The sequence below is a fragment of the Pleurodeles waltl genome, chromosome 11, assembly GCF_031143425.1.
Source record: "Pleurodeles waltl isolate 20211129_DDA chromosome 11, aPleWal1.hap1.20221129, whole genome shotgun sequence".
Taxonomy (NCBI): domain Eukaryota; kingdom Metazoa; phylum Chordata; class Amphibia; order Caudata; family Salamandridae; genus Pleurodeles; species Pleurodeles waltl.
In genome coordinates, this window is record NC_090450.1 from 373,238,420 (window position 1) to 373,251,668 (window position 13,249).

The 13,249-nt window shown below is 48.5% G+C and overlaps 1 protein-coding gene across 4 annotated transcripts in view; it reads left to right on the top strand.

The window, feature by feature from the left end:
* The window catches only part of SAP130 (Sin3A associated protein 130), a 1,096,728-nt gene that overhangs the window by 195,696 nt on the left and 887,783 nt on the right, over positions 1 to 13,249 (top strand). For all 4 annotated transcript variants that reach the window (XM_069213674.1, XM_069213675.1, XM_069213676.1 and 1 more), the window contains exon 8: positions 1,015 to 1,159. In XM_069213674.1, coding sequence (XP_069069775.1) covers positions 1,015 to 1,159 — 145 coding nt within the window. The remainder of the gene's footprint in view (positions 1 to 1,014; positions 1,160 to 13,249) is intronic.

The following is a 13,249-nucleotide window of genomic DNA, read 5'->3' on the forward strand; positions in this document are numbered from 1 at the left end:
CACGGAGGCTGCAGTGGCTTGTGAAGAGGCGCCATAATCAAAATTAGCCTTTGATTTAAACTGCTGGATAGGATCCCAGTCAGGGGGTCGGGGGGGGGGGCATGTTGCCCAGCAACAACCTCTGTCATGTCTGCTGGTGGGTGGAAAACAGCATGCTCCCACTGCTCATGCCGGATGCCTGTTTCTCAGCACGTGTCAATTGTGCAGCCCCTACACGCATCACTGATGCACTCTGCTTTGCCTGGGGCTGTGCAGCTCTGTCCGGGTCCGTGACAGTGTGCGGATAGGCATTGGGGGTTGAATTTCACTGCCGCATCTGTGCCTTGTTGCTCCAGCGGTGCCCTTTAGGATCCAGCGTCCCGCAAGCTCAGGATGCAACCCCCCCCACTCTAGTACGTTGTGGTCCAAACCATGTAGCCCCATAGGCCAAGATGCCATCATACATCCACTGATCAGGCTATTTGGGCCGGGGTCATCTCCAAGGTGCCAGTAGGGCTATTCCTTCCCCTAGATATTGTCACACGTGGGCCCCAAATATGTTGATGGATGGTGAAGGGCTAGACCCCCTGCTAGTACTACCATGTCTTTTGATGCAAGTTCTGCTGTCTGGTATGAAACCGATCATCTTGTCTCATAGTGGTCTAGTTCTTGGAATATTCCTTATCCTATCATAATAGTGGTGTCACGCAACCCTGTCAGACAGTGTAGAAGATCAAGTGTGTGCACCCAGTCAGTCTGGTTCAAGGTTGTTGTCTAACACAAGCCCATAGTTTCCTACGGTTTACTTAACCATGGCCTGGATCAGGAGTCATAAGTGTCTTTAATGTTGCCCAATTTAAATCTAAGCTGAGTTGACCATTATTTCCTGGCTTAGTCATCTGCAGGTAGTCTTCAGAGATGAACATTGCCTTCTTTCAGTTATTTGGCCGTTGGGAAATGTAATTAAGTTGGTGTCAAATGCCTGATCTCAAATTCCAAAAAATGAAAAATAATAAATTTTAATTTTTTCTAAAGGCAAACCCTGTCACTCCAACAGCACCCATCTGGGGGTCTTGGAAGCCAACGCCCAACACAGCAACGGGATAATTCTACACGGATATCACTTCCGCCACTTCCAGCACTCGGAGCCCAGAAACCGCAGCTTCATGCCATGACTCAGGTAGAAGCAGTAGGATAATTATCTGTATTCTTGTGCTTCTCCCACTTTATGACGACATGTAATGTTCATGTCCTCCTTTCACAATGTGTTCTTTCCTATATTAGAACATTGTAATGTTGGGAGCTCCATTGAAAACAGTGGAGTGCTCCAGCCTTCTAATATAGCCTTGTAGCCCACTGTATGGGGCTATACTGTCCATTAAAAGCCCTTTCCAGCGTTAAAGGCCTGAGCCAAAGGCGAGGGCCTTTAACAAGTGAGCGGGGCTTTAATGCGGGTATAGTCCATCTATGGAGGGCTGTAAGGCTATTAGAACATTCATCAACTAAAGAGCAGAATGATCTAATAAATAAAACAAAGGCCTCATGGAGTTTGAGGGGATTTAAATTCCCTGTGGCTCTGTGAGGCCTTAGTTCTCAGCCACAGCTGTGAACAAAATCAGTGGAATGTTGGAGCTCCGGTCTTCTACCAGCCATTAGAAGCCCGAGCATTCCATTGTTTTCAGTAGAGCTCCCAACATTCGAATGGCTGGTAGAACCATGTACCCCAGTAGACCACGCCACAGCCACCATTCAGGCTATTTGGACTGGAGTTGTCTCCAGGGTGCCAGTAGGGCTTCTTCCTTTCCCTAGATGTGCCACACTCCAATACTTGGACGGATGGTGAAGGATTAAGGGGCTCCTGATAGGAGCTCTCAAAAGACCTGACCATCATCATCAGCTGGTAGAAGCCCGGAGCTCCAGCATTCCCATGTTGTTGTTCACAGCTGTTGAAGTGAACAAAGTCCTCACGGAGCCGAGGGGATTTTAATCCGCTCGGACTCCATGAGGCCTTTGTTTTATTCATTAGAACATTCTGCCCTCTAGAGACGGAATGTTCTAATAGCCTTATAATTTTCCGTAGCTGGGCTATGGCAGCATTTTAAAGTCCTGCTCCCTTGTTAAAGGTCCTTGCCTTTACCTTAGGCCTTTAACGTTGGATTGGGCCTTTCATGGTTGGCATAGGCCACTATGGCAGTCTGTAAGGCTATAATGGATTTTTTTTGCATCATCTGGACCCATCCTTCCATTTGTCACCAGTGGCTGCCATAACACCTTTTGCTGTTCTCTCACTGTAGGAAAGGGCCCCTTTTTGGCATGACCACCCCCACTTTTTGCCTGGTAATGGATGCAAGTTTGACTGAAGGTACACTGGCTTCCTCTAAACAGTTCCCCAGTGCCAGATCTTTCCCGAAAAGTGTGCAAATGTTCCCCAATTAGCAATACATCCCCCCCCCCCCCCCCAAATGACATCCCTAGTACCTAGATCCTGGGTACCAAAGGACTGCAGCATGTATTGTGCCACCCTCAGGCACCCCTCACCTAGCACATGCAGACTGTCATTGCAAGCTGCATGTCTTGGTGCAGCTGCGAGTGAAAACACAACATGGCACACAGTCTTTGTGCCATGTCTCATAAATACTGCATACAGTATGTAGGAAAGTGCCCTTTTTGCATGGTTACCCCCCCCCCCCCCCAGTGTGTGCTGGGATCTTGCTAATGAGGCCCCAGTACCAGTGTTCTCTCCCTAAACTGTACCATTGTTTCCACAATTGGCAAACAGCTAAGTTCCTTGTAAAAGGTACCATTGGTACCAAGGGCTCTGTGACCAGGGAAGGTTCCTAAGGGCTTCAGCATGTATTGTGCCACCCTAAGGAAACCCTCATCAAACACATACACACTGCCATTGCAGATTGTGTGTGCTGGTGGGGAGAAAAAGGTACATTTGACATGCATCCCTCTTAGGGTGCCATGCCCACAAAACCACTGCCTGTAGCACAGGTAAGTCACCCTTCTAGCAGGCCTTACAGCCCTAAGGGGGGTGCACTATACCACAGATGAAGGCATAGCTGCATGAGCAATATGCCCTTACAGTGTCTAAATCCATTCTTAGACATTGTAAGAGCACTGGGCTGAGCTCTCTGCACCCTCTCTGCACCCTCACGGTGACGCCTGCAGAGGAAGTGCCAAGGTCCCCCCCTGACCGCAACTGCACGGGGCAAAGCTATCTGACGCCTGGAGAAGCACTGCACCCGCAGCCCCCAGGCCTGAGAGAAACCGACCACCTGTGCAGCAACGACCAGCAGGTGGCCTTCACCCTTGCCCAGTCGGTGACTTGCCTGAGAGGCCCCCCTGTGCCCTGCCAGAAGTGCCTAAGTGACCCCAGGGTCCCTCCGTAGAGTTCTGTTGAGATTCTGTTGAGGCCGCCCGTGTGCCACTGAGGGTGTGGTTTTTGTGTCTACTTCGGGCCCCTCCAGTACGCCTTCAAACCCCGCCCCAAGTCTGCCCTCCGACAACATGTGTACTTACCTGCAAGCAGACCAGTACCTTAGTACCCCCTGTCTCCATAGGGGCCCAAGTTATTTTGTTTCCTGTTTGGTCTCTTCACCTAACTGGTCCTGTGTTGCTGGTGCTGGGTGTTTGGGGGTTATCTTGAACCACTAACAGTGGGCTACCTATGCCCCAGAGATTGAACCCGTAAGTTTGTTACTTATCTCAAAAACTGTACTTTATTTACCTCCCACAGGAACTGTTGAAAATTGCAGTGTCCACTTTTAAAATAGCTTTTTGCCATTTTAAATAAAACTGTGTACATTGTTGATTCTACTTAAAGTTCCAAGTATTACTGTGTAAAGTACCTTTCATTTAATGTACTGACCTGTTAAATGAATCTTGTGGATATAAATTAACAAAATAATATTTTTATATATAAAAACCTATTGGCCTGGAGTTAAGTAACTGAGTTATGTTTTCACTTATTGCTTGTGTGTACAACTAATGCTTAACACTACCCTCTGATTAGCCTTACTGCTCGACCACAGTACCACAAATAGAGCATTAGTGTTATCTATTATTGCCTCTGTCAAGCCTCTTGGGGAACCCATGGACTCTGTGCACACTATATCTCATTTTGATATAGTATATACAGAGCCAGCTTCCTACACCTCCCATTGCCCAAACCTTGTTTACTGTATTCTTCCACAAACTCGATTTATGGAAATAGCCCTTTAAATCTTGTTCTTATCTTGTCAGATGCGCTGTACTTTCAAAGACAGAGGTCAAATGTCAGCCTCTCTCTTCCGAGAAAGCTTAGTGTTTAATTTTCTTCTTATCACTTCAAAGTTAGAGAATTTGTGAAAATCCTGTTGAGTATCCGTGTAAGAGGATGTTTTTTTTCTAGCACACAAAAGCAAAAATGGACTGTGCTGATCTTTCTAAATATTTCAATTAGTTAATTATATCAGTTAGTGCAAAAGAAGCACATTTGTTTTGTAATTCTGAAGGACATTTTTTTTCAAACCTATTTGAAAATACATAAATACACTGGGTGATGACATTTGCACGCATTATCGTTTGTGTGCAGTAAAGCCAAATTTCGTTCCAAATGTAATGGTCATTTCAACTGAAAATGTGTTGTCTGTAATGGCAGTGTGCTACAACACCATGCATACTCCACACTAATCCACTCTGCCTTTCCCTTCTATGACCTGCCACTCAAGTCTGCAACAGTGCCCTCTGCGACACCCCACTGTACTCACCTCCACATCACTTACTCCACCCCACTTTTTCCCACTTCAATGTACCCCATCCCAATCTACCCCATCCCACTCCATCCATCTCTACCCCACAACACTCCAATCTATCCCACTCCATTCTACCCCACTCCATTCTACCCCACTCCATTCTACCCCACTCCAATCCACCCCACTCCAATCCACCCGATCTATCCCAATCCACTCCCAGAATATTCCCCACCCCAGTCTACCCAGCTCCAATCTAGTCAATACACCACACTCCACTCTACCCAGTTTAATACACTTCATTCTTCTCAATTTACCCCAATCCGTTCCAGTCTAACCCACTCCACCCCAGTCTATTCTGCCCTACCCCACTTTACCCCAAACTGCTCCACTCCAGTCTATCCAAACCTAACCCATTCTGCCCACTCCTATTTACCCTACCCCACACCACTCTATCCAACTACTCTCCACTCTCCCCCACTCCAAACTCACTCCAATTTACTCCAGTATTCTCCGCTTCACCCCACTCTACCCTACCATAATCTATGCCACTCCACCTTACCCTACTCCACGCCAGTCTACTCCTTTCCACTCGTTTATACTACACTTCCCTCTACACATGCTTCCATAATCCATCCAATCTCTCCCACTCCAGTCTACTCCACTTAACTGTTCCCCAATCTACCCCACTCCAACCTACCCCACTCTGATCTACTCCACTCCATTCTACCCCAATTCATTCTACCCCATTCCAGTCCATCCGAAATTTACTCCTATCTACCCTACCACAGTCCACCCAATCTTCTCAACCCCAATCTACCCCAATTCAGTCTACCTCCACTCCACTCTACCATGCTAATTTGCTGAACTCCCTCACTCCAATCCAACCCACTCCAATCTACCCATAGCCACTCCACTCTACCTATTCTCCCCAACAGCAATCTACCCTACTTCACTCTACCCCATTCCACTCTACTCCAGTCTACACCACCCCACTTCACTAGTTTTCTGCCACGCTGCACAGCAGTCACAATTGTGTACCTAATGGCTAAAACTAATTGCTAATGCCAATAGCTCTTAAATAGGCGAGATCTATTGGCTTTGCCAGTGCTTGGTTTCTTTCAGCACTCCATTGCAGTGCATGTTTTCTTGCCATCTCCCTTGTTTGCTGCTTCCCCTCTCAAATTCCTGCTTCTGTGTCCCGATTTCTTCCTCCTTCCCCTGCTTGTCTGTTGCTTCCTCCACCCCTTGCCTTTCGTCTCAGTTCTTTTTTTAAAAATACATTTTTCAGCAATACCCCTCCATGTGTCCGATCCCTAACTATCAGGGTGGTTTAGTATTGTTTAGTTACTGACCTTTCCTTTCCTTTCTCCTATGCCCCTCTGTCCTGTTTTTTTAAATTTCTACGTTTCAGGATGGCCCAACAGCTGTTGTATTTATTTTTTTTTCTTCTGAAAGATAGGTGTCGATCACTGTCGGAACATACACTCAAAAAAATAAAAATAAGAATAAAATAGCCACTGGGTCATGACTCATGCTTAGCGATGCATGCAAGTGCTTGCATCATCACGCTGAGGCTGGCCAGTATATATTTTTTTCTTTATTGTTGCTGGTTCTTTTTAGCTGAAGCTGAGCAGAATCAACAGACAGCAGTGACAAAACCAAAATGTCAGTAACTGCTTTCAATGGTGAGCCCTATTGGCATTGCCAATGCTTTTTTGATGTCTTTTCATATACTTGTACATAAGTCATATTATGTAAGGACATTTCACTGACTTGACAATGAGATAACTTGATCTTTCTGATGGATACAACTACTTGTGGATTCCTCACTTATTGAATTCTCCCCCTTGCGCCAGCTTTCGACGGAAATCTTCTTCCTAGCTTTCGCACGTCGACGAGGACGTCACAATTGCCCACGCGATGCCGTCTGACATCATACAGGCAATAAGAGGTCCTCGCCGACGTCCGTTCCCTTATTTCCGTGCCATTCTATCGACGGTTATTCTTCGAGGGAGCTACTGTTTCTACTCTGCGTAGTTTCAGTCTCTTTCTTCGAGAGAGAAGGGATGTCTCAAAGAAAGTCGGATTTTAAGCCCTGCAATGAGTGCGGAGGCAAAATGTCGGTGACAGACCCACATACAGACTGTGGTGTCAGCTCCGACCACGATGTTGACAAATGTGACTCTTGTCACCGGATGAACCCCAAGGCGTTAAAAGAGCGAGAGGCGAAGCTCTTTTTGGCAAAATCCAAGAAGGAGAAGCGGCATTGATGCAAGTCATCTTCACCGAAGTCCCATCGGCGTCATCGTGACTCCCGGCGTCGTCGTGAATCTCGGCGCCGGTCGAGTAGGAAGAGATCGCGTTCGAGGTCGCCTTCAGCTCGACGCCGAAAACATGGGAAGTTAGCCCTACCATCTCTCCGCAGACGCCTCTTGCATCACTGGCTTCACCAGCTTCGCCGACGTCGCCTTTGAATCCACCATCTGTGTTTGAGGTTCCTCAGCGTCAGGAGTTCTCACCGACTTCTCAGACGCCGGAGCCGACAGTTCCGCAATTTTTAATGCAATGTTTGCTATCTTTCATCAGATGGCTCCAGGTGGTGGACCGGCTGGCCCTTTGGGTCCATTGGCCTTCAATATGGGTGCTCTGGCTCCTTTACGACCGGCACCTTTCATGCCCTTCCTTCCGATGTGAGGTGTTGGCTCGGCGCCAGTTCCTATGGCGTCAACTTCACAGCCGGTGACGCGGAGTAGATCTGCTGGTCCGGCGCCGGAGCGTTCTCCGGTCCATCCTTTGCCTCATACGGCACTGAAGAAGTCCACGGCGCCAATGGATCTGCCGTCAGATGGATCCGAGGATCGGCATCAGGCTTCGACGTCAGCTGACGCCATGTCGACACCAAGAATTGAAGCCTGGTTGCATTCAAGAAGTCTTGCTCTTCACCTTCTTGAGGAGCAGGAGTATCAGAAGCAGGCATTGGAGGAAGGAGAGATTGAGGAACCTCTGGGGGATCTCCAGGGTTTAGATACGGCAAGTGGTTTGGATACCTCTCCAGAATGGGACTTAACATCTCCTGGAGAATATAGAGAGGAGGCTGCTTCATTCCACTCTGTAATAAAGAAAGCAGCTGATTTTTTTTTGGACCTTCTGTAAGGAAATGCCTCCTTGGCATGGTTGCCCCCTGACTTTTTGCCTTTGCTGATGCTATGTTTACAATTGAAAGTGTGCTGAGGCCTGCTAACCAGGCCCCAGCACCAGTGTTCTTTCCCTAACCTGTACTTTTGTATCCACAATTGGCAGACCCTGGCATCCAGATAAGTCCCTTGTAACTGGTACTTCTAGTACCAAGGGCCCTGATGCCAAGGAAGGTCTCTAAGGGCTGCAGCATGTCTTATGCCACCCTGGAGACCTCTCACTCAGCACAGACACCCTGCTTGCCAGCTTGTGTGTGCTAGTGAGGACAAAACGAGTAAGTCGACATGGCACTCCCCTCAGGGTGCCATGCCAGCCTCTCACTGCCTATGCAGTATAGGTAAGACACCCCTCTAGCACGCCTTACAGCCCTAAGGCAGGGTGCACTATACCATGGGTGAGGGTACCAGTGCATGAGCATGGTACCCCTACAGTGTCTAAACAAAACCTTAGACATTGTAAGTGCAGGGTAGCCATAAGAGTATATGGTCTGGGAGTCTGTCAAACACGAACTCCACAGCACCATAATGGCTACACTGAAAACTGGGAAGTTTGGTATCAAACTTCTCAGCACAATAAATGCACACTGATGCCAGTGTACATTTTATTGAAAAATACACCACAGAGGGCACCTTAGAGGTGCCCCCTGAAACTTAACCGACTATCTGTGTAGGCTGACTAGTTTTAGCAGCCTGCCACAAACCGAGACATGTTGCTGGCCCCATGGGGAGAGTGCCTTTGCCACTCTGAGGCCAGTAACAAAGCCTGCACTGGGTGGAGATGCTAACACCTCTCCCAGGCAGGAATTGTCACACCTGGCGGTGAGCCTCAAAGGCTCACCTCCTTTGTGCCAACCCAGCAGGACACTCCAGCTAGTGGAGTTGCCCGCCCCCTCCGGCCAGGCCCCACTTTTGGCGGCAAGGCCGGAGAAAATAATGAGAAAAACAAGGAGGAGTCTCTGGCCAGTCAGGACAGCCCCTAAGGTGTCCCGAGCTGAAGTGACTCTAACTTTTAGAAATCCTCCATCTTGCAGATGGAGGATTCCCCCAATAGGGTTAGGATTGTGACCCCCTCCCCTTGGGAGGAGGCACAAAGAGGGTGTACCCACCCTCAGGGCTAGTAGCCATTGGCTACTAACCCCCCAGACCTAAACACGCCCTTAAATTTAGTATTTAAGGGCTACCCTGAACCCTAGAAAATCAGATTCCTGCAACTACAAGAAGAAGGACTGCCTAGCTGAAAAACCCCTGCAGAGGAAGACCAGAAGACGACAACTGCCTTGGCTCCAGAAACTCACCGGCCTGTCTCCTGCCTTCCAAAGATCCTGCTCCAGCGACGCCTTCCAAAGGGACCAGCGACCTCGACATCCTCCGAGGACTGCCCCTGCTTCGAAAAGACAAGAAACTCCTGAGGACAGCGGACCTGCTCCAAGAAAGGCTGCAACTTTGTTTCCAGCAGCCTTGAAAGAACCCTGCAAGCTCCCCGCAAGAAGCGTGAGACTTGCAACACTGCACCCGGCGACCCCGACTCGGCTGGTGGCGATCCAACACCTCAGGAGGGACCCCAGGACTACTCTGATACTGTGAGTACCAAAACCTGTCCCCCCTGAGCCCCCACAGCGCCGCCTGCAGAGGGAATCCCGAGGCTTCCCCTGACCGCGACTCTTTGAACCTAAAGTCCCGACGCCTGGGAGAGACCCTGCACCCGCAGCCCCCAGGACCTGAAGGACCGGACTTTCACTGGAGAAGTGACCCCCAGGAGTCCCTCTCCCTTGCCCAAGTGGAGGTTTCCCCGAGGAATCCCCCCCTTGCCTGCCTGCAGCGCTGAAGAGATCCCGAGATCTCTCATAGACTAACATTGCAAACCCAACGCTTGTTTCTACACTGCACCCGGCCGCCCCCGCGCTGCTGGGGGTGAAATTTCTGTGTGGACTTGTGTCCCCCCCGGTGCCCTACAAAACCCCCCTGGTCTGCCCTCCGAAGACGCGGGTACTTACCTGTAAGCAGACCGGAACCGGGGCACCCCCTTCTCTCCATTCTAGCCTATGTGTTTTGGGCACCACTTTGAACTCTGCACCTGACCGGCCCTGAGCTGCTGGTGTGGTGACTTTGGGGTTGCTCTGAACCCCCAACGGTGGGCTACCTTGGACCAAGAACTAAGCCCTGTAAGTGTCTTACTTACCTGGTTAACCTAACAAATACTTACCTCCCCTAGGAACTGTGAAAATTGCACTAAGTGTCCACTTTTAAAACAGCTATTTGTGAATAACTTGAAAAGTATACATGCAATTTTGATGATTTGAAGTTCCTAAAGTACTTACCTGCAATACCTTTCGAATGAGATATTACATGTAGAATTTGAACCTGTGGTTCTTAAAATAAACTAAGAAAATATATTTTTCTATACAAAAACCTATTGGCTGGATTTGTCTCTGAGTGTGTGTACTTCATTTATTGTCTATGTGTATGTACAACAAATGCTTAACACTACTCCTTGGATAAGCCTATTGCTCGACCACACTACCACAAAATAGAGCATTAGTATTATCTATTTTTACCACTATTTTACCTCTAAGGGGAACCCTTGGACTCTGTGCATGCTATTCCTTACTTTGAAATAGCACATACAGAGCCAACTTCCTACATTGGTGGCAACTCAGAGGAAGAGGATAGTGACTTGGAGGAAAATTCCCCCCTACCAGTCCTATCTAGGGAGAACAGGGTCCCTCAAACCCTGACTCCTAAAATAATAGTCAGAGATGCTGGTTCCCTCACAGGAGAGACCAACACCTCTGAAATCACTGAGGATAGCCCCAGTGAAGAGGACATCCAGTTAGCCAGGATGGCCAAAAGATTGGCTTTGGAAAGACAGATCCTAGCCATAGAGAGGGAAAGACAAGAGATGGGCCTAGGACCCATCAATGGTGGCAGCAACATAAATAGGGTCAGAGATTCTCCTGACATGTTGAAAATCCCTAAAGGGATTGTAACTAAATATGAAGATGGTGATGACATCACCAAATGGTTCACAGCTTTTGAGAGGGCTTGTGTAACCAGAAAAGTGAACAGATCTCACTGGGGTGCTCTCCTTTGGGAAATGTTCACAGGAAAGTGTAGGGATAGACTCCTCACACTCTCTGGACAAGATGCCGAATCTTATGACCTCATGAAGGGTACCCTGATTGAGGGCTTTGGATTCTCCACTGAGGAGTATAGGATTAGATTCAGGGGGGCTCAAAAATCCTCGAGCCAGACCTGGGTTGACTTTGTAGACTACTCAGTGAAAACACTAGATGGTTGGATTCAAGGCAGTGGTGTAAGTAATTATGATGGGCTGTACAATTTATTTGTGAAAGAACACCTGTTAAGTAATTGTTTCAATGATAAACTGCATCAGCATCTGGTAGACCTAGGACCAATTTCTCCCCAAGAATTGGGAAAGAAGGTGGACCATTGGGTCAAGACAAGGGTGTCCAAGACTTCAACAGGGGGTGACCAAAAGAAAGGGGTCACAAAGACTCCCCAGGGGAAGGGTGATGAGACAACCAAAACTAAAAATAGTAAAGAGTCTTCTACAGGCCCCCAAAAACCTGCACAGGAGGGTGGGCCCAGAGCCTCTTCACAAAACAATGGGTACAAGGGTAAAAACTTTGATCCCAAAAAGGCCTGGTGTCATAGCTGTAAACAGCATGGACACCAAACTGGAGACAAGGCCTGTCCCAAGAAAGGTTCCACTCCAAACTCCCATCCAGGTAACACTGGTATGGCTAGTCTCCAAGTGGGATCAACAGTGTGCCCAGAGCAAATCAGGGTCCACACTGAAGCTACTCTAGTTTCTGAGGGTGGGGTGGATTTAGCCACACTAGCTGTCTGGCCGCCTAACATGCAAATATACAGACAGCAACTCTTAATTAATGGGACTAGAATAGAGGGCCTGAGGGATACAGGTGCCAGTGTCACCATGGTGACAGATAAACTGGTTTCCCCTGGCCAATACCTGACTGGAAAAACTTACACAGTCACCAACGCTGACAATCAGAGAAAAGTACATCCCATGGCAATGGTTACTTTAGAATGGGGAGGGGTCAAGGGCCTGAAACAGGTGGTGGTCTCCTCAAATATCCCAGTGGACTGTCTGCTTGGAAATGACCTGGAGTCCTCAGCATGGGCTGAGGTAGAACTAAAAACCCATGCAGCAATGCTGGGTATCCCTGAACTGGTGTGTGTGAAAACAAGAGCACAGTGCAAGGCACAGGGTGAACAAGTAGAGCTGGAGTCTGGAAGAATGGCCCAGCCTACCAAGAGGAAAGGAAAGTCAGTTGGGAAACTAACTGCAACACAGCAAAAGAAAGGGAACCTCTCTTCTCAGGAAGAAGTTCTGCCCTCTGAGGGAACTGAGCCTTTGGAGCTTGAACCTTATCAGGTTGAGCTCTTAGGCCCAGGGGGACCCTCAAGGGAGGAGCTGTGTAAGGGACAAGAAACCTGTCCCTCTCTTGAAGGCCTTAGGCAGCAAGCTGCTGAAGAGTCCAAAGGCAAGAAAAATGGAACGCATAGGGTCTATTGGGAAGATGGACTCCTGTACACTGAGGCCAGAGACCCCAAACCTGGTGCCACTAGGAGAGTGGTAGTGCCTCAGCTGTTCAGGAAGTTCATCCTAACATTGGCCCATGACATTCCCCTTGCTGGACATTTGGGACAAACCAAGACGTGGGAGAGGTTAGTCAACCACTTCTACTGGCCCAATATGTCCAACATGGTTAAGGAGTTTTGCCTCTCCTGCCCCACCTGTCAAGCCAGTGGTAAGACAGGTGGGCATCCAAAGGCCCCCCTCATTCCACTTCCAGTGGTGGGGGTGCCCTTTGAAAGAGTGGGGGTGGACATAGTTGGTCCACTAGAACCTCCCACAGCCTCAGGAAATATGTATATCCTGGTAGTAGTGGATCATGCTACCAGGTATCCTGAAGCTATTCCCCTTAGGTCGACTACTGCCCCTGCAGTAGCCAAGGCCCTCATTGGTATCTTTACCAGAGTGGGTTTCCCTAAGGAGGTGGTGTCTGACAGAGGTACCAACTTCATGTCAGCATACCTAAAGCACATGTGGAACGAGTGTGGAGTGACTTATAAATTCACTACACCATACCATCCACAAACTAATGGCTTGGTTGAGAGATTCAACAAGACATTAAAAGGCATGATCATGGGGCTCCCAGAAAAGCTCAAAAGGAGATGGGATGTCCTCTTGCCATGTCTGCTTTTCGCTTACAGAGAGGTGCCACAGAAGGGAGTAGGATTCTCACCCTTTGAACTTCTGTTTGGTCATCCTGTAAGGGGACCACTTGC